The 20952-nt window shown below is 42.6% G+C and overlaps 1 protein-coding gene across 1 annotated transcript; it reads right to left on the bottom strand.

Annotated features, from left to right (window-relative positions):
• Window positions 1-122: 122 nt before the first annotated feature.
• Window positions 123-20205, bottom strand: agmo (alkylglycerol monooxygenase). Its single transcript, XM_037275107.1, has 13 exons — window positions 19895-20205; window positions 16683-16813; window positions 16297-16448; window positions 11290-11393; window positions 11125-11220; window positions 10406-10472; window positions 10257-10322; window positions 9956-10035; window positions 9514-9648; window positions 7918-8034; window positions 6324-6406; window positions 5981-6086; window positions 123-575 (listed from the first exon to the last, which is right to left on the bottom strand). Exons 1-13 carry the CDS (start codon window positions 20012-20014, stop codon window positions 495-497), a joined length of 1338 nt encoding a protein of 445 aa, XP_037131002.1. The 5' UTR covers window positions 20015-20205; the 3' UTR covers window positions 123-494.
• Between the last annotated feature and the right edge of the window lie 747 nt (window positions 20206-20952).

Below are 20952 nucleotides of genomic sequence, written 5' to 3'. Positions count from 1 at the left end.
TTACTCTTACATACCTGACTTTTAGACTTGCATCCCATCCCAGCCTTGTCTTGAACTGTAAATAAATGCCTTCATTCATAAATAGGGTGATGTCATGTTTCAAGGGAAGAAACAGCTAAGCAAATTCAAGTCTTGTATGACTTTATTCGTCAGCCATATTACGACAGTATATTGTTAGATTATTTGCTAGTATGCATACAGTACAGTTTAGAGCATAGCAGAAGGAAAGTGTGACATCTTCTGTGCAGCATTTCAGTCACCTCCGGTCCCACAATCTCGATTGAAGTCAATGGTCGTCTTCGAATCCGAAAGACAAACAACTCCAACTCCCACAATGCATTCCGTCACATGCTTCTTTCTACCTTTCCATCTGTTTATGGAACAAAGAAATAAAACAGACCAAATAATGCTTTTCTTTTTTCAATTCACCGTTAAGTGTTATTGGGTGCAGTTTAAGAGGCTAAAAAGCAAATGGAGTCAGCAGATGGCAGTTCTCAGTGCGACTTCCACTTGATAGAGGGCAGCTGCGAGAAACTCTGCAGAGCCCAGTACAGCACACTGAGGGACACCAAGGCCTGAATGAGACATAAACACGTTACAAGTAGTGGATTACTTGCTTGTTGCAGTATTAAGCAGTGCAGCAGACAGAGGGAGACAAAGACCTGTACATTTACATGACAGACTGGGAGTGTTATTATGACATAGTTGTATTAGTAAAATGATATTAGCGCTTTTACAGAATGAACAACAGTGTTTGTATTACTTTACAATTATTTGAACAAATGGGAAAAAAAACTCATACTTACCCTGGTTTGAAAACTTGAAATTCTAACCTTGTCTTCAAGTTCGCTGTTGAAATCCTAACGCGGGCTTGAAATTCAAATTTGAGGCCGTAATCCAAACCCTAATTTGAAGCGCTAATTCTGTCAACGAATTAACCGAGTTCTCCCCGAGCTTGAAACGCAATTTTGAGTTGAAACAACAAACTTGAAATCCTAATTTGGTCTTTATTTATTTTATTTTTTTTACGTGAACCCCGTTTTGAAAACGACCAATCACAGGACGGGAAAACGCTGATGTCATCAAGGGCCAGCGCTCTGGCGGCGTGAGAAGTAATTTCAAAATCTAACTTGATAAAGAAACAGTTTTGTTGCTAATATCACTGAAGTTACACGAACCTGTAACCTGCGGACATCCGCATATGTGAACATGCGCTACACTTTTATTCGATAACGTATATTTGTAAGATTGCTAAAAACAACAACCATATCCTGCTCTTCATCCACAACTGTTCATTCATCATCACTAACGTCACATCAACATGTCATGTCAAAGCGTGACGCGACACACATGGACGCCACATGAGCACCGCAAGTCATCACAAGCGGGAAAATATGCTCACAACTGTAAACCGTGAACGACCAGACCGCATTTTTGCGTCATGCTGCACATGCAGACTTTTCTGTGCTTCTCTTGGGCTAAAATATGTGAAATACAAACTATACAAAAAATTTTATCCATGCCTAAAACACATTTTTAATAGTATGAAAACAAACAAATCAATATAACAAAGGTTCACTGTGTACACAGCGATGCTCCTCAAATTCCTGTCTTGTTTTAAATTGCACTTTCACCTTACAGCAAGTGTTGTTTCACATGTGTTCTGTCTGATGTGTGTGTGACAGCAATATTTCTCATGGCTGCGCTCCAGCCTCTGGTGGGATGTAAACTTGCCCAATGTATCCTTCCTGAACGCCCCACCATTGTAGAGTAGACAGGAAGTTGTACTCGTATGTGCGTGTGGACATATTTTCACCTCATTTTGCTGTGCACTTATTCAATACAAACAATCGAGTTTATGGAGAATTTTTATTTTGATAAGCAAAATTAAACGCTCGCCGGAACGCTGACGATTTTTCATTCTAAGACTGCCGTGCAGCTGCAGAGGCCTGACATTTTCACCCCGCTTCTACTGGATGCCAGATAATAAAATTGTTTTATCGTCGTTGATATTCAGGAAAAAATACAATCTGCTAGTGAGAGACGATTTTACACACGGTGTACAGTGTTACCCGTTACTGTTTGCGCACCCCTGCACCCCCGTGACCACAGTCGCCAGAAATCTGTACGGCAAGGCGAGCGGAACGAAAAAAAGAAGGATGAAAGTAAAATGGAAACAAGCAGTGTGGAAGTGGTACAAAATTCTGTGTTTTAGGGTTCCTCCCTTGAGGAGAATTATCATTAAAACATTTCTTTACAACTTCTTGACTTCTAAAATGAGGCGGTCGTCAATGAAGCCCATTTTTACAATCCATCCCTGGAGAAGAATTCACATTTAAACGTTTTCTTTTACACGTCGGCTTCAAAGACGAGGAGAACCGACTTATTCCCTACTTACTTAGTTATTGGAATATATGTCGCAACCAGTCATTACCGATGTAAAATCTTGCTAGCTATTAAAAAATATTTTTTTAAATAAATTTTACAATTAATAAAGGTTTCTTTTTTTTGGTCGGTCATATATTAGTAAAAATGAAGCCCTTGTTTGTATTTTCACAGCTTAAAGAGCGCAAACGTGGTTGCCCTTTGCGACTCAGTTCAAGGGGATTCCTCAGTAAAGACAAATGAGTCTCCGGGGGGGGGCAAAGAGGTTAATGGCCCCCTCGACTCCTTCCATCCGCCCACTGATATTTAGAAGAGTTATGACGCCCCTGCTTGTACGCTCCCGCTGCGGACTTTGTTGGAAAATACGAGGCTGAGAAAGGAGAAGATGGCAGTAAAGGGATTATGTTTAAAAAAAAAGATCTTACAACGGTAGTGAATTTTGATTCCTTGGATATTGACGAATGGCACGAAGACTCGACTTTTGAGGTGCAAATGCATTTCAGAAAAAAAAACGAAGCTACCATATTTCATGTCAAAAAACCGCTGCCAACTATTGTCTAGTGTACATGGTTTCAAATTTAGTAGCAAAAATAAATCTCTAGGGATGAGTTTGAAGGATCCCTGAAAACTGCCAAAATTTCTTCTTCTTGATATGTTTTTGTAGGTCTACTCATGATAGCCATCTGTACCAAATTTTAGGTTGCTAACTGAAACTGGCTTCAGGGCCTATATTTTCAAAAAACGTCCGTCGGGTCCGACAGATTGCTTCCTCTCGGGTGTTTTGGATCGTAACAAAGTGATCAATAACAGAGCACGTGGGTTCTGTGATTACCGTGGTCGGCGTCCCAATAAAATAACATACTTCTTCTCTTCTTGAAAGCGGGAAGTATTTGCACGCGACCGCTTTTCCGACGCTCCTTCCAGTCTTCCTCATACCGACCTTCTTTTTCCGCAATCTCACGCTTCGGCGGCGGCCAACTTGGAAACGTCATCGGGAACCCATTTGGTGCCCAAACGACTCAAGGGCAATTCGGACTGAGGGGGACAAAAAAATTGACCAAACTGGCAGCGAGGAAACTTTTCCAGGCGGGACACTTGAAAAATGTGATTTTTACGACTCCACTTGTGATTGTTAGCCAAGACACGAGCGAGCCTGTTCAATGAGGTACGCGGAGAGCGATGGAAGCCTTTATGCTGCGAAATGATACGCCACCCTGGACCATATTATTGTAAAATATGACTTATTTTTATTGCGGAAAACTATGAACGTCCTCTTTCATTATTCTTGAATGATTTTGGAGTCGATTCGACGAGATGCTCTCGTGGGAGCAGACACCCTCTTAATATTTAAGAGCGGGATTAAAACCTTCATATTTGATCAAGCTTGTCGTTTGGGTCCTTCAGCGTGTTGCCTTCGGGTTATAATGCTGTACTGTTGGCTCTCTATGGACTGGATTTGAGGAGTGGGACGAACAAAGTACAAATATATGGTTATGGTATGAAATAAGAGTTTCATTAAACTACTGCAAGTGACTCGGTAAGATTCGGTAATATTAATTGCTGAAGATAGACTGTTACGTTGTCTATATGTGTTGCCCCACCGTTTGTGTTCCAGCGTTTGCACAGCTCCAAACAAATCTTCATTCATGATTTTACCGCCTCGACCTTCCGCACATGAGGTTTTTTTTGGCGGCGAGATAATGGCGACCTTTCGCCATGGGTTGTCTTATCAGGAAAAGGCGAGGCGGCGTTCAGTGTTTTTGCTGATTTGTGTCGGACTTGAACTTGATAATATTGATGTGACCTGGACATTTATCTTTCCACAGACAAGCAGACAAGCACAAATGAGCTCTCAATCAACTCTGTCATGGCTTGACTTATTACTTTCCTGTTTTATGATTACTCATCAAATTTCACTGACACGGAACGACCAAAAGTAAACATCAGAGTCGGGACAAGCCTCCATGGGGCCCTAAGCAAAATGTTAGCCGACTTCCATTATTGCCGAAGTCATTTTTAGACTTCTGTTATGCCAGTAAAAATTAATACAATCAAAAATTCATGTACTTTTTTTCTTTATCTGTGTCAAGTGACTTTCCAAGTGCTTAGGTTTTTGTATTGTTTGAGGACTTATTTTGATAATAATAATAAAAAACTATGTATTCTAACTCAGCCTTAATTTATTATTTATTCCGTTGGCCAACAGAGAGGAGCAGTAAAATGGGAGCGTATAATAATTTGCTTGTAAAAGTAGCTTTACTCCTGAGCAATTTGACACCCGCCCCACCCACACATTTTAAATTATGGTTACGGCCCTGTGTGACTGAGCACTTTTTAAGTACCATTAGGCGCGTTGGTGCTGGCAGGTGCTTGAAAGGCTCACAAAAGACTCAAAATGGTGGCTGACACATGGGCGCCCTTTATGCTTTTAATGACACGGCACGCCGCTCTGACGCGTTTTGAAGCCAATCGGTGAAGAAGAAAAAAAGTCGGCGGCAGAGAATTGGTAATTGTGCTGTGGCCCCTGCCGACTGTACACTTGCACACAAAATGTCTGGCTTGTGATATATGGCATCCTTAAAGCTCTCGGTGCTATTAACAGCTGGCAGACTCTGACCACGGAATCACACCAAGGCTTCACGAGCCAGACGTGAGGCTGGAAAGTGTCTGTATGAATGGATTGGATTTTTGGGGGGGGGGCGTTTTGTATTATAGACATGAAATGCTATGAATATTTCATCTGACCAACAGAGTGAGAAAAAATAATATTACATTAGGTAATGCGTTGAAAAAAAATTACTGTCCTATAATACTTATTATATAAAACTTTATGTGGGGTTAATTAGTGCTGAGAAACTGCAATGTGAAATATAGTAGTCGTGATAATTCTAATTTAAAATGATAATACTGAATTATTATTTTTTTGGGGCACACCTGAACTCTACAGATGTGGCCGAGACAATAAAAGCGGCAACTCTGTGCTCACGTGCAAATCCCATCAGCCAGCTCTAGTTAGCGGCAGACGCCACTAATTGTTTCCAGAAGCGTCGCTCTGCGCTCAGTGAGCAGGGCGAGGACAAAGCCAGAAGAGGGAGGGAAGGGGGGCAAAAAGTAATGACAGGTCAGCCACCATGTACAGTCCACAGCCATAACGGCACGCCAATTTTAGGGCTAATTGGCACGCGCATCTGGAGGGAGAGATCAGAGCTCCGCCGGCCGGACTTTGCACACAAAACAGACCACACAAATACACGGGACCGTGTCGGGACAATCAACGTGACAGCACGCTTTTATCCGAAAAGTGACTTCATCGTTCAAGATCATTGTCACAGTTGTCATTGGAGATTATCTTTGCGTAGAGCAGAACAGAAAGCAGTACGCAAGGTCAGGTGATGAGCACGGGGAAATCTGTCACGCTAATTCTAAATATTGGACCACGTGTATATTTAGGGGGTGGGGGGGCGTAGCCAAGTTCAGCTCGCTCAGAAAAGGTATTCAGTAAATTGTCACGTTATTTATGTTAACTTGTTTTTTCATATTTTAAGCCTACTGACTGACTATTTTGTGAAATGTATAAAAGGTCAGAAGGCCTTACCTGGGTGGGCACAGTCAGAGCTGAGTTGGGGGCCTTCACATGGCTGTACTGCAGCAACATCGCCATGCACATACAACGTAGCAGCTCCAAAATGGACGCCCACGGCCTGGATGCAACATATATGTGTATACTAGGGTTTTTCTTGCATATGAAATTTGACAAATGAGCAGAATTTGAGCAAATACACCATTTCAATTCAATTGACCTCCTGTACTTTATCATTGTACACCGTAAAATACATGTAAAGTGTTTGTTTGAGAAAGAAGGGGCCTCCAGAATACCACACGTATGCAAATGATCAAAATTGCACCACCTACACCAAAATCTGGGCATAAAAGAGCACCTGCAGTCGATGATGAATCCCAGGGAGGTGAGCGTGAGTACGACGTAGGCAGTCATTCCCAGGACGGTCAAGTGGGTCAGCGTCTAGGGGTCCAAATACAGCACATGGCGTGATTTCCAATGTAAAGCTGTAATCAGCATCATGGACGCTTGGCTCTGCAGTCGCTTTCCACAAAGCGCCAGCCCGCACCACTGTTTACTGGGCACTGCCAAGGCAAACAGGCATGAGTGTGCGAGCACATGGTGGGTAAACGGCATCACATTAACAGCAGTGTACACTCGCTCTGTTGTGTTCAGAACTTTTAATTTTCTTTGATGGAGGGTGTTTGCGTCAGACGCTCACCCCGTTCGCGCAATCAGTCGATCGGATTGTCAATCATTAAATCAGTTCGTCATTCACTCAGCGGGTCCGCCGGTTCAACACTCAGCCAGTCAGTCAATCTGTCACTTGGTCAGTCAAGCAGTCACTCAGTCAGTCACTTATTTACTCCGTCAAAAAATGGGTGACTTCATATCACTCACTGGGTTAGTCACTCCTTCAATCTTCAATCGGAAACCTATACAGACCAAAGTATTCTTTACAACTGGCAAAGCAAGTTAATAAATGTACTGAAGTCCATAAAATTCCCACACACAATCAGCTTCAAACTCATCAACGGGCACAATTGTTCGAGAGCAATGATAACGTTAGCTGTAGCGTACAGTGAGCTAGCGAGCTGGCACACACTCATACGGTACATAAACACAAAAGGGTGACATGATTTATTGCGGGAGCCGGGAGAGCTCTCGTTGTTATTTTCCTTCGCAAAAGTCCTGATTGCAGCATCCTGAAGGCTATTTTGCTTGGGAAAGGCTCCAGTCCACAATTAAGGCGTTTGTGTTCACTGCCGGACCACCAGCTGGTGTTTCATTTGCAGGCGAAGTACGGGGAGCCCTCTTGGCCCCGGAGGTGTGTGTGCGTGTGTGTGTAAATGCGTGTGGGACCACAACTGAGGAGCACAGAAAAAAAGGGAGGGGTGGGGGGCAATTTTATTTGGGAGTTTCGAAGGAGTTTGGGCGTAACGGCACTTCTCGGCTAACCAAAACTATGCCTGAGGGGGGAAAAAAAAAAGGCTTCCAAAGATAACTGCCGAGGAGACCCGATGCTTTATTTTTCTGACAGAGGAGGAAAGGAAGGGGGTCTTTTGGCTTGGGCAAGTGGAAAATAATAGACAAAGGTTCCTCCAAAGGGAAAGGCCGATCAGTCATCCTGTCACGATATTAGACGCAGCTCATTTTTCTTTTTGTTTTTTAAGTCAAAGTTACTGGAGCTCGAGCGGCCGCAATAAACTGTGTCATTAGTTCAATCATGTTGGCAGACGAGTAGCCTTCAATTAGGGAGCTCAGCACCTTCTCGTCAGACGCCCACATGGACCAAACATCGGCTATGTCAACAGTTTCAGGGTGTTTTGAAAAATATATATATTTTTTTTACAACAAAGCCAGAGATGTGGAAAAGTGGCAACCAAATATTGTTCAATTTTAACATTGAGAAAGATTTTTTTTTTTTTTTTGCCACAAATAATTCCGTGCGTCTAAATGTGACAAATACTTACCGCCTGGTTTTCGAAGAGCTCGTGGTACGTGTGCAGCACCAGCAGGAAATGTGTCACCACGTAAACTTGTAAGGGCAGTGAGCAGCTGGGATCGTGAGGCTTCTCCATGCCGGTCACCTGCCAGCGGAAAAGAAAAAATACACAGGACCTGAAACCGCTTGCCCACAACCACTCGGTGAAAACCATTAGGAGAAGAAAATCTTCCAGGCAAGGGACAGAGTGGTGACCCAAAAGTGACCACTTTAAACTAAATTGGCGGACTTCCTGTGTCTTTTTGGGCAAAAACTAAATTTCTTTGCAATTCAGCATTGAACCAAAACGGCAAGGTTCATTTGTGTTTTAGGGCACGGCCTCTTGAGTGTTTTTGTGGGTCTTTTCACCACAGACATGCCTACCAAATTTCATGTACTAGCTTAAATCAAATTGGTGAATTTTCATTGCAAAACCACAGTCCTTGTAGTATGTCTAATGGGTAGGATTTTCATTTGACTTGCAAAATAAAACGATGGTCAGTTTGAAGAGTCGAAGAAGGAAGAAAAATATATACAGCGTCTACATTTTCAAAGTCTGGCTGCTCTCGTTTGATTTCCATCTCTATACAAATGACATCAAGGGTGTCAAGATCACGGCGAAGTCAGTTTTCCATCGTCTAATGGAGCAAACGCAAAGCCATCACTTATCGGGCCAAATGAAAAATATACAATATGTCAACGTCACTGCTGTTTTTCCCACTTAAGGGAACCTCTGTTGTGGCAATATTGTTCTGCGGCGCTGTAATAAACATTGCAAAGTGCCACAAGTTGCCTTTGAAGGTTATTTTGAGACATTGCAGAGTTGTTGTTTCAACAAAATAAGGTTTGTCGTTCTGACTCGAATGCTGTAAAAGGTGAGTAAAGAAAAAAAGTGACAAATATTGATTTTTGGGGGTGACGGGGAGCAAAATGTATTATTTTAAAGGTTCAGTTGGGATGAAAATGAGTCTATGAGGTCATCTGGATTTTTTTTTTTTTTTTTTTACTGGAAGACGTGAGTCTATTTGTTGGAATTTGCTGAGTCATGTAACCCCTTTCTGTCATGTGGAAAGGAAAAAAAAAAAGTGAATTCAAATAAATTGACCAATAGAAGCCGCCAGAGAAGCTCGCTGCCTCTCCTCCTCGGCACACCTGCAGCTACGTCGGGTCGTGGTTCACCTGGTGAGTCTTCCCCAACCACGAGAACCCTTTCATGGTGTTTGGCTTCTGAGGTTGCCTTAAGGGGCCAATTGAATCGTGAAAAAAACATTTCCCCAAAGTGTCACGCATGAGGGAACTAAATATGCGCCACCATCAACGTTATTTCAAAGTTAACCGCCGGCTCGTTCCACTGGAGCCTTTCTGTAGACACACACACACACGTGTGTACACGCATATTTCCACTGGGGCACCATGCGGTTTTAATCCCAGAGACGGTGAAAATGAACTTATTGTGCTCCGTCTACAAAGACTTTGCAGCTTTTATTTGATGTGGCCATTCCCTGTAAAAGTCGCAGAAGACTCCCGCTGTGAGGAATTCTCTTTTTTGCAATGATGTCAGGTCACGACGTGGTCCCGCACCCACCTCTGGAACGTGATCATGGTTGCCCAGCCGAGGGTTTCCAGGCGTCCAGCTGGGACCTTTGACAAAAGTTGACACTTTGTCTGAAAGACTCGAGTAGGTGGTTGACCTTCTCCACAAGGACAAATAGTAGTGGAACTGAAAAAGAGGAGAAAACACCAAATCAGATACAAAAAAAAAACTGAAATGAGCAGTTGTTTGTGTTTAAGGTGAGTGATAAAACTTTGCCCTCATGTGATGACTATTTCTCGGTGCCCATTTATTGTTCAAATTTTGTGATGTCTTGAGATATTTTTTAAGGTGAACACATTTTTAAGATAGACCTGCTTACCAAGGAGTCATGTTGATAGGTGAGACTGGCTTTGAGCGTGGAATTTTAACATAAAAATAAAAATCCAGGTGTTACCTGGATAAGAGCGAGTTTGTTGGCAAGTGCAGTACTCACCTGACTTGTGATGATTTCAAAAGAATTGCTGGGGAAGACCAAGCCATACACCACCTTGTCCTTTTCTGGTGAGAAGGTGCCTTAAAACACAACGCAACAATTGAAGTAGCCACACTAGCATTAGCATGAGGCTTCTTTTACTTTCATACTAAAACCAACACTCATCGTATTTAAATCTTAAACCAGAAAAACTACAATTAGCTTTGTTAGCTTCAGAACAACGGTTCTCCACTTTCTAGCCAACACCAAAAACAAAACAAGTTTTCCCTGTTAGCCAAAAGCTTTTAATGTGTTTGCTTACCAAACAATCGGTCCCAAATGATCAGAATCCCGCCGTAGTTCTTGTCAATGCAGTACAAGTTTCTTCCTGTTGGAAAGGTTAACATTAAGAACAGTTGAGCTAATGCTAACAAAAATAAAAATCATATGACCAAATCAACAGGTCTTCACCGTGGTGAACTCTATGATGCTTGGGGGTGTTGAAGATCCACTCCAGAGGTCCCATGTCTCGGATTACCTGAAAGAAAAAGTAAAAGCCTTGAAGTGAGGTTCTGCATTTTTGTTTTTTAATCGTCAGACACCAATCAACATGGAATTTTGTGTGGATGTCTATCATACATTATCTGAAAAAGGTCTCAAGGATTATTTCGGGATTATCTGGATAGGTTTATCCTAACATGATGCTAAAAGAATATCTCAAAGACCCAATGTGAGCAAAATCCAGGCCCTGTACTTTGACAAATTCTCATTGGCTTCCAACACATGCCTCAGAAATGCTTAGCTGGGCAAAATTCATAATTGGTCATTTAGTATTTCTATGTAATAGCACGTCTGGTTGTTTTGCACTGGATTGGAAAAAAAACTTCACTTTGGCTGCGCAACAAAATCCATGCAGCAGTGACATAAAGAAAATGACCATAAAGACAAAATAGCGTCTGTTGCGAGCACTTTGGCTAATAGCGCACTATAAAGGTTGGATTGGAGGTGTTACAAAGCCATTCATTCCCAGGAAGGATCATAAAAAATAAAAAAAAACAGCGATACTTGTCGTCGCTTTGCTTCTGTTTGGAATATTGAACAGCACAGGCTCATTTTTATTGAGCGTCTAGACAGGAGCAGACAAATAAGATAAGTATTGATATTTTTTCTAATGCTGACGTGATGCCTACCTCCGTGTGCAGCCAGAACTGGAAGAGCAGATTGAGTTGGATGTGGACGGCGAAGGCGGACGGTGGCACGGCCAAGGCCATGGGCACGTAGAAAATCTGAACGAAAATATGACTTTTATTTTTTATTAGGAGTGTTGGAAAGAGTGCACGGGAGTAGGAACGTACCCACGACGTCAGCTGCTGAGTGAGCGGCTGGCGTAGCGCAATTGTGAAGTTGTAGTACTCGGAACTGTGGTGCACTTGGTGGGACGCCCACAGGATGGCCACCTCTACAAAAAACACAACACATTATGTTTTGACTATTTGTTCTGGCATCACGGTTGAAGCGAATATATTTTGGTACTGCAGTAATGTGACGATCTGATCACTGCAAAGGCAGAAATCAAATTATAATCAATAATCGAATTTTTCGATTCATCATTTCAGCCTGAGCTATCGCAGCTTAGCAACTATTATTGTATTTTAACGTGCAACAGGAACAAGCTAGTTAAGTTTTACTTGTTAGGGAATAGGTTTGGGGACCACCGGGTGGACCCTAGGAGCACTTTGGCACCTACAGGCTTCCAAAAATATTATAACTACTGTGTTGCACAGAAGTGGTGATTTCTTTTTTATTTGCACAAGTGAGCCCAATTTCAAAAAGTTTTATGAGGTAATTTTTAGTTCATCTCAAGATTCCGCTCAGGTACGATCATGTGATTTACGGCGTTTATGATTTTATGTGCTCAATCACGTGCGACCGACACTTGTGAGTTGCATCGAGGCCGACAGTCTTAAAGGGCACGGGTCGGGGGGGTTCTCTCGCACCTGAACAAACACGTTGTTGAGAAGTGCGAGTGCGTTCCAAGGTCCAATCAGAGAAACGACTTGAGGGGAAGGGGGAAATCCAGAAGGATTCCCCGGGAAAAGTAGGATATTGGCGTTATTGCTGCAGCTCGGCAGGTGCGAGGAAACGGGCGTACAAATGACCGTTTAGGGATTAGGACGAAACAAGAAAGAGCAGAGCTGGGACGTGACAAGATTTGGAGGATTCCCAAGCGTCTAACTATTGAAAAGTGTTTCTCGCTGGAAAAGACAGCTGTGGACAAGAGGGACTCCAGGCCCGGATCGGACCACCAAACGGAGTTTTTTTTTTTTTTTTTCTCTTTATACATGATCAATGGTCACATTTGGGCCATTAAAAGAAGAATATTAAAGATGTCAATGGAATGTTTTAATCGTATAAGAAAATTAATAGTGATTACAATGGCATTTTTTGTTCCACTTTGTATAAAGGGGAAAAACCACAACCATTTATTTAATTCATTTAAATCTTGATTATTAATATTATTCATCTTTTTACAATTTGTCATATTCCAAAATATATTTAATATATTATTGCATGTCGCTTGCTTTTTTGTATTTGTTTGCCTTCAGATATTTTTACTCCATGAACATACTGAAAGTCCAGTTGAGTTTCGCACTTTTTGTGCTGATGTCCATAAAACAAAAACAACACAAAGCAAAGCATTCATTTGAACTGTTTTGAACCAATTAAACAAGTATAGTGTTGATCTATCATTACGTACTTGTTGCAGAGTCAGAAAGTATAAAGTGTTTATGTTCATGCTTTGTTCCAACATCTTTTTTTTTTTCCCTACTTTCCTTTTCATGCAACAGTAATGTCGCTTGGCAAGGTCCAGCAGCGCGGCCGCGTTAAGATTGATGCTCCTTGTCACCGCTAGGAAGTGGGAAGCGCTAGGCTTCGCTGAAAAAGCCCATGTCCTCATGTCTGAACTCCACAGGACGCCGCATAGTTTGGCCAATGCCGTTCAGAAGGGAAGAGTTCTCAAACGCACACAAAAAAACAACAAGGCCCACCTCAATCTCAAACGCTTCCAAAAACATCCTCGGAACATTTGGTACATTTTATATGGAGGACATTAACGGCCTGCCGCCCGTTGTTGTGAGCTGGGCTCGCCCTGTGCAACTATTCTACCGCTGACCCAAAACAAAATGGAAATTATAACAACAGCTACAATGCTAACAGCTAGCCTACCTGGACCCAAATGATTCATTCCATTAACAGTTAATACATTAAAGAAATGTCCTACGCTTCTGCCACGCCAGTGAAATTCCAGTAGCATGACATCAGGCGAAGGCCCTCCTGGCACTAATAGACGGGGGCGCTTGATTTAAAGTCCTGCGAATGGAAGTTTGCCCCGTCAATCACGGCGCTAATGGGCTGTGAAGTAGATGGTCGTGTTTGGATTGGACGCTTCTCGGCGAGCGAGCCAATCCAAACATGGAGCGAAGACTGGACAGGACTGAATCGCTCGCTACACCGCAGTTCAGCTCTGTCACGCACACCAATGCAAACACACTCTTTGGTCAAGCCCACTTTGGCTCACTGCAAACAACTCCTTGCTTATATACAATTGTGAAGTGCTACGTTCCACGTTCAAACACAATCCACCGGTCCAACTACAATGAGGTTGACTTTTGCACTGAGATCAATTGAATTTGGAAAAATCCATTGAAAAATGTGGCTCATTTAGTGTCAGTTTTATTCCATATCTCAAGGATGTGGAATAAATGATCAAATGGCTTTATTCCGTCCGTCCAGGTGGCATGGAGCGGCTGAGCATTTGCCAAGGCTAAAAATAACTTGATGACGTTACTCGGCTAAAAGTAGCAAGAGACAGAACGGTGGCATTACTGCTAAGTTACAGAGCTGGTCAGCGTCGCTCTACCGGTAGTCGTCTGTACATTTTCCCCAATTAGCAGTCGGGGGCCCCAAAGAAAATATCCCATCATCATTACGGCACCGGCGGCAATGAATGTAGACACCGCGCAGGACAGCTTTGGTGGTTTTACTGACATCGGAAAAGATCATCTGCAGCAAACTTGAATTTTTACCGGGCTTTTACAGTGACGCAGACAAGTTCGAATTTAGAGTCGAAGCCGTTGCGACGCGCTCATCTCGGATCAAAGCCCCGCTGATGTTGTTGATGTTAATAGGTGCCTCCCGGGAGGCCTTTCGCTCTCTTTCTCGACTCCCACATCCTGGCCTTCGAGTCGGGGGCGTAGAGGGCGAGGGGGGGGGGGGCTTTTGGTCAAACCTGCACCAAGGCCAGGAACTCGCCGTCACCGCCAAGATTTATGAAGTGGCCCCCAGTGGCCAGGTTAAAACTTCCCTGGCAGCTCTCGTGAAATAATAACATCCACACGGGAGGAGCGTTGAGCACACGTGTTTGTCTGCTGCTCTCTGCACAGCTGACGGGGCACAGTACAAAAAAAAAAAAAGTTCCTCAGCACGACTGAAAGATGCTGAGCACATCAACTGGCGTGATAGATTAATGCACTGAGACGCCTCTCCTCCAATCAATACATTAATTCATCAGGGGTTGGACTACTGGCTTTGTATCATACGTGCAAACTTGCTTAAATACTGTACTGTATATTTTAATTTGAATAAAATTTGCATCTACTCCTCCCACAATGCGCCAAATGAATCCTGGTTTGCGGCCGTTTTTGCACACGCAAATCTTTAGTAAATTGGGCCCTTGGTGTTTCCCCTGTGCAGAAAAAAAAAAGCCCACAAGAGGCTGAGAATCTTTGTACTGGTCGCTCCGGGTCGGGACTACAAGCCATTAAAGGCGCAAGCGTGACCATTTAGCTAGACCGCTCTGCCGTTTTGGGCCCCAAAAAGCAGCGTGGCCTGGCGAGACGACTCTATTATCTCATGTATAATCAAAGGCGGGACAGCTGAGGGTCTGATTAATGGCCTCCGCCCCGCCGGCGGGGCCGCATTTAGACGCAGAGCTGCCATTAGTGGCGCTGCAGTTAGACGCGTAGAGTAAACAGCATCAACGCGCCTGTCAACAACACGGCCGCCTCCGAGCCCGGGCCGCCTCGCGCGCGCCCAAAACCATCTGCTTCCACGCACTTTTTGCTATTCTTGTGTGCTCCTCAGGTTATTTGATGGATGCGGTCGCAGCTTAACTAAAGGTCACGTCTTGCCCAGAGGTTAGACTGTTTGAGGCGGGGAGCTGCCACTGGCTCCTCCGCAAGCTAAATGCCAGACAAAGACCACAAGTGGAGATTCACAATGGAGCGTCACAATGCTCATGAGGAGGAGTTCAAAGATCAATCAAGGATGATAGTAAACCGAAAATAAATCACTGTACATTTAAACACATGATTGCCATGTTTGTCATAGTATTATTATTTGCCGTCAAATTCCAACTTCATACAATTATGACTTTGACCCCTCAAATGTATTACAGATTTTTGTTTTTAATAAATGCTTCATATAATGTTGGCATTTTTGTCAAAATGTAACTTTCTCTTAGTACTATGAATATTCTTTTGAAGATTTTTTTTTCTCACTCAATATAAATTTCCCTATTAAAAAAAACTCATGATCTCAATGTTTGAAATATTCAGTTCTTGCAGAATTACTACTTTCTTTTATGTCGGTATTATAACTTGAGTTATTCATTTGACTTTTTTCCCCATCGTTATATTAAAACTTCATCCACATAAAAGTAAGTGATCCCAAAGGTACGTTTGGTTCTGTAAGCGGACCAACTGGAAGTGGGGAACGGCGTCACGGAACAGCTCGCGGTGGCAAAGAGTCTGCTCCGGTTTGGACTCGGGACTTTTCCGTCGAGGGAGAATCCTAAATTTGCGCGTGCGGCGAGCGTTAAGCCGAGCAGAAACGTCTCTTCGGTAATGAAGACATCAGCGTGGACGTCTGACTGCCTCTCCAAAGTGTTTCCACTTAATTACGCTGCCGTCCCACTTTGATGTGGCGACGGCAGAGAGGGGGGGGAGAAGGTCGTAAAAGACTTGAAACTGAAAGTGCTGTTTTACACGGAGCTAATAACAGCCTCGCATCTCGGCGCACCACGATGATCTTTTGGCAATTTTCTATTGGACGCTCCCCATAACGCAAAACGGGGAAGATTTATGGCCCTCCTGCTTCCACACGGACGCAATTTTGCGATGTTGCAAAGCTCGAAAGCGCCCTGGAGAGAGCAGACTTCGACCAAAACAACAATGTTCATTTGGATCAGCATCATGATTGAACATATTGAACATTTTTTGGCGTGTTTTGAGTGAAACTTTTAAAAATTGCGATACATCTTGAAACATGTGATGCGAGTTCGAATGTGAGCGTGTAAATACCGTGGGCGAAGCGGTGGAACCAGTAGTAGCAAAAGTCCACGGCCAGGAAGCTGAGCCACCAGGTCCAGGCCGAGTCCCAGGGCAGCTCCACAAGGCGGAAGTGCTCCCAAACGTACACGTAGGCCGACAGTTCCAGACCTCGCACCAGCAGCCTTGAGGGAGATCCAAATTAGAGTTACAAGCTTTTTTTTATTTTATCGCTGGTGCTTCATTAGCTTCTAGCGCCTGTTGTGAGCTAGCAATCCACTCTTCTTTTTTAACTACTGTTCACGATATATTGGAGATAATAATTCCCAATTATTTTATATTATATTTTAAAAGACAAATGTACCACTGAATAAATCACCATAACAATGTTTGACGTTCATTTAAAGGTGTCCACTCACAGCGGGAGTCGCGACATCATCCCTAACGAGATGGAGATGATCCCATCAGCAACGTTGTAAAGTTTGGCTCCCGAGATCAGCGAGTCCAGCAGCATTTCCAGAATCACCAGACCCAGGAAAAAAGGGTTGGCCTGTGTACACACACACAATCATGACTCAGCACCATTTTAGCAAGTAAAAACAGGGCATCCAGTGTTGCTTTTTGCAAGACTACTATTTGTTTTGGAGGCGCAGAGGAAAAAAAAAAGAAAAAGCAACTTTCAAGTCTGGTCATCCGTGATGTTTGCTTCTCAGCAGCATCAGCCTGGACGAGGCTGCCAAGGAATACACGAGAGGAGCATTTACATTACACAAAAAAAAAAAGCATAATAAAAATAACTATTTGTATCTACCATATTTGCATCGTGATTATTTCTAATGACATGGAAGTTGATATTTGTTAACTGGAATCCAACTGCCACCAACAGTCTATTTTATCCATAGATGGAGGGCTGGAATCTAATTCCATGACAAATATCCAAAGTGTTCCACTCAGGAGCAAAAAAAAAAGATGGAAATTGTGTCACATTTTGCATGCCTGGTGCATCCAGCCTTTTGTTGTATGACCGAATAAATGCTGAGGAACGGCCTTCTACCTGGAAAACATGTCATAACAGCTTAATGGCACTGTCAAACATGGAACTAATTACTGCTGCTCATGTTTATCTGCCAGACACTTAGCCACAGCACCAACATGTGTCTGTTCATGTGTGTGCGTGCATCTGTGTAGCGCAACGCCAGGGAGTCATCAACAGGCGCAAAAATTCCAACATCTGGTCGCAGACTGCTATACGAACACGTCCGAGTCAAAAGTCCCGTTTCCCCCACCAGCAGTAAAGTTTAATTCACGATTGTTTTGCGTTTCCATTGTAAAAATTAGCACAGAGTGTCGGGAAACAACATATTTTATCTTGAATGAAAGCTCAAAAGCATTTTATTGCTTGGATTTTATTTATACTTATTATCAGCTATCCTTTTTTTTTTTTTTATGATAGAACGGTCCCTGTTGCTCGTTGTTCGCCGGGAACAGGGACCAGTCCAGCCTGCAAATAAAGAAAATCAATGTTCAATATCTGCAATTTTGACCCAAAAATGGAATAAGGAATAAACAGGATATTCTGGCAACAACCATTTTTGTTAAATGGGGGTTGGCCAATTGAATTGTTTGTCTACCTACTGTAAATGCAGAATGTGGAATAAATGCTCAAAAGGCTTTCCAAGTCAATTCGATGCCGTCTGCACTTTAGCAGCCTTTACGCACCGCTTTTTGGTCGGGGATAATTTGGTTCCTCGCGTGGAACATTTGCCGACCAGATGTGGGCGCCTTTCCCTCCATTCATACGTCTCGCCGAGGTCACGCTTGACATAAAACATGGCGGCTGACAAGACACTTTTATCCCCGCTTTCACTACCGCACCAAGACTACAAATCTAAAGAAGTTGATTTCCTTGCCCCCCCCCCCAGAGTAAACAGATTAAAAGAGATGCATAAGAAGCATTGTTGTGTAACTAATTGTTTTGATACGCCCTACCAGTAAGTTTCATGACAGTTCCCGAGGCCAACTAATTATAAAATTCCAATCACACAATGCGAAATGTCAACCAGGGTTACAAATTTTAGGAGGCTTTTAAGGGCAGGCAGCTCACAGAGATAATAAGAATAGAAAACTGTACAGCCATTGAAAAACTAGTTTGACTTGGGTAAACACACTTGCAATGTTAGCATTGTCATCAGCGCATTAAGTGGAACTCGAATATTTATACTGTAGCCCTGTTAAAGGTTATACTGCAAAAAAAATAACTACACAGAAGGAATATTTTTTAAAGGCTTAAATAATACAATACAAAGAGGCAAAATACAAATTTCATCATGACGAGACACAGCCAGTGCCAATTCTTTAAAAAGGCTTCTTATGCAATCCTGTTGTATAGCTTCATTGTTGACCTGTTTTGTTTGTGTTAAATTAGAAGCTCTTGTGCTAAACCCGTGGTGTGGTTTGCCTCAGGTTTTTATTTTTTTTACACAACTTTTGCACTCATTGTTACTCTTCTACACAAAGGTTTTACTGTTTCGGCCCTGCAGCATGTGAATTATGAGTCATTAGACTGAGCGTAACTGCACTCCCAATCACTTTTCATGCTGAGAGAACTTTCCTACTATCCTATCCGTGGCAGATGGCCAGAAAGTAAGAACATCATGTGGGAGACGTGATCGATCAAGAAGCTGAACTCAAAGGACCTGCTGAATGTGAGCGCTCGGGGAAGATTCGGATTGGGGGGGGACAAAGCTGCCCGTCACTAGCTTTTTATTTGTGGTGAGTCTTAAAAATAGTTATCAGACTTTGACGTAATAGCAGTAGCGTTGATGAAAAATGATCCAGGTTGCCAATTCTTGTCCTACGTCAAAATGGCCGCCGCACGAAGTCTCAAGCCAGCTGCATCATGATGGAATGTGGCTTCGGGAAAAAGGCCGGAGGTTTTTGGCATTCTAATGCTCATAATTACAGCCATTGTCTCAGCCATGTGACACACTGCCAACTTTGAATCCCGAAGGGCCAAAATGGTTTTGCAATTGGTGTAAGGGAGGTTGAATGGTGGATGGAAAGTTGAAAGACACCACAAACTCTCTTCATCCTTTGCTTACATTTTTAATTCAACTAAGCTGGTATATTGTGTCACCAGTATTTTGCGGGGCTGAACTGAGCTGAGCACTGTAGCAAATGATTTGTGACGATTTCAATACGGTGTGTAAATGTTGGAAAAGTTCCATTTTACACTCTGAAATCTATGCAATTAAGTCAGGGGTGTCAAAAATATTAGTTTGTTGGGCTTGGTAAGAAAAATCACTTGCAATGTCTCTTTGTGCTATCATTTCTATTTCATGGAGATTTTAGCAAAAATGATCACAAATTTGTATCACATAAAATGAAGAGGCAAGCCAGATCTTGTTTTAAACTTATGCTGTAAAGCAAACTAGGTGAACTTGAATTTGAGTATTTAAAATAATAATAACAGTAACCAGCACGAGTGTGTCCGAATAACACAAAGTCCACGTGTCTATCATAACACCGTGGACAAAATGGTTTATTTATATACTTGTCTGTTTTGTATGAACTAATAAAACAATTTCAAAATTTCTATCGAGTGATTAACTGGTGCGTTTTCAGAACTCACCTGATGGACGTACGCGGGGACATTTTGGATACTCTCGAAGGAGGACTCGTTCGGTGTGAGCAAGTAAAACATGGCCCGGAGCCGCTGCGGTACCGGACCGAGAAGACCACCGTCCGCCATGATGACCACCTGCCCAGGTGATAACGACAAGTAGGACAAGAAGATGGTGGATGGAAGGAAATAGGAAAAGGATTTCTCTCCTTCGCGTCGACACTGCGTTGCTCGTCCTCTGTGTGCTTCTTTTTTGTTTACTTGCGTCTTGTGCGGTGAGAGGTCAACTGTGGAGAAGTCACACGCTCCCTCATAAATATGGAGTCATGTTAATGATATCTTTGGGTTGGCGCCATTATTGCGTAACGAGACAGGAATTGGATGATGAAGAGGGAGGCGGGAAAGGGGCGGAAGTGGGTTGCGATAATCTCGCAGGGACGATTATACGGTTTTTTTTAATAAATATTATTCTATTATAATATTTTTACAATTTGACAAGGTGTGTGTGTGTCCAACTTTATTTTAAAAAATAAAGAATATATTTTTGACGTCAGTGAATTTTGATTACGTCACGCTCAAACAGGTGTAGGGAAAGTAGTATGACGTCAGAACATCCCTCACATATACATTATTCAGTGTTATTGAAGTGACTTTTTTTAAGAATTTAACCTTGTTTCCCTAAAATTGGTCAATCAAAATCGATTTAATCTCATTTCAAATGTACACAGATCAAAAATAAGTCACCACTCCACACACTGACTCCTTACTTGAGCCAGTGTTCAAGTTTTTGTCCATCTTGCTCTTTTTATCCGAGATGTTTACTCCTTTTGTCTCATCACCAAAAACATCACAAGTACAACTATAAACCAACTATTTAAATTATCACTCATATTCCAGTTAACAGAACAGAAAAAGTCAATGTTTGAACTAGAGCATCTATTAATTTTGGATTACTAGAAATTACCAAAACAGATTTTGTCATCATGACTTGAACTGGAGAAACTGTGACATATTTGAAGGAGGCATTTTTGTGACTGCAGCTGCCATTTGAGGAAATCCGATCGTGC

This window comes from Syngnathus acus, chromosome 16 (genome assembly GCF_901709675.1).
Source record: "Syngnathus acus chromosome 16, fSynAcu1.2, whole genome shotgun sequence".
Classification (NCBI taxonomy): Eukaryota; Metazoa; Chordata; class Actinopteri; order Syngnathiformes; family Syngnathidae; genus Syngnathus; species Syngnathus acus.
This window is presented reverse-complemented; position numbering and strand designations above follow the sequence as displayed.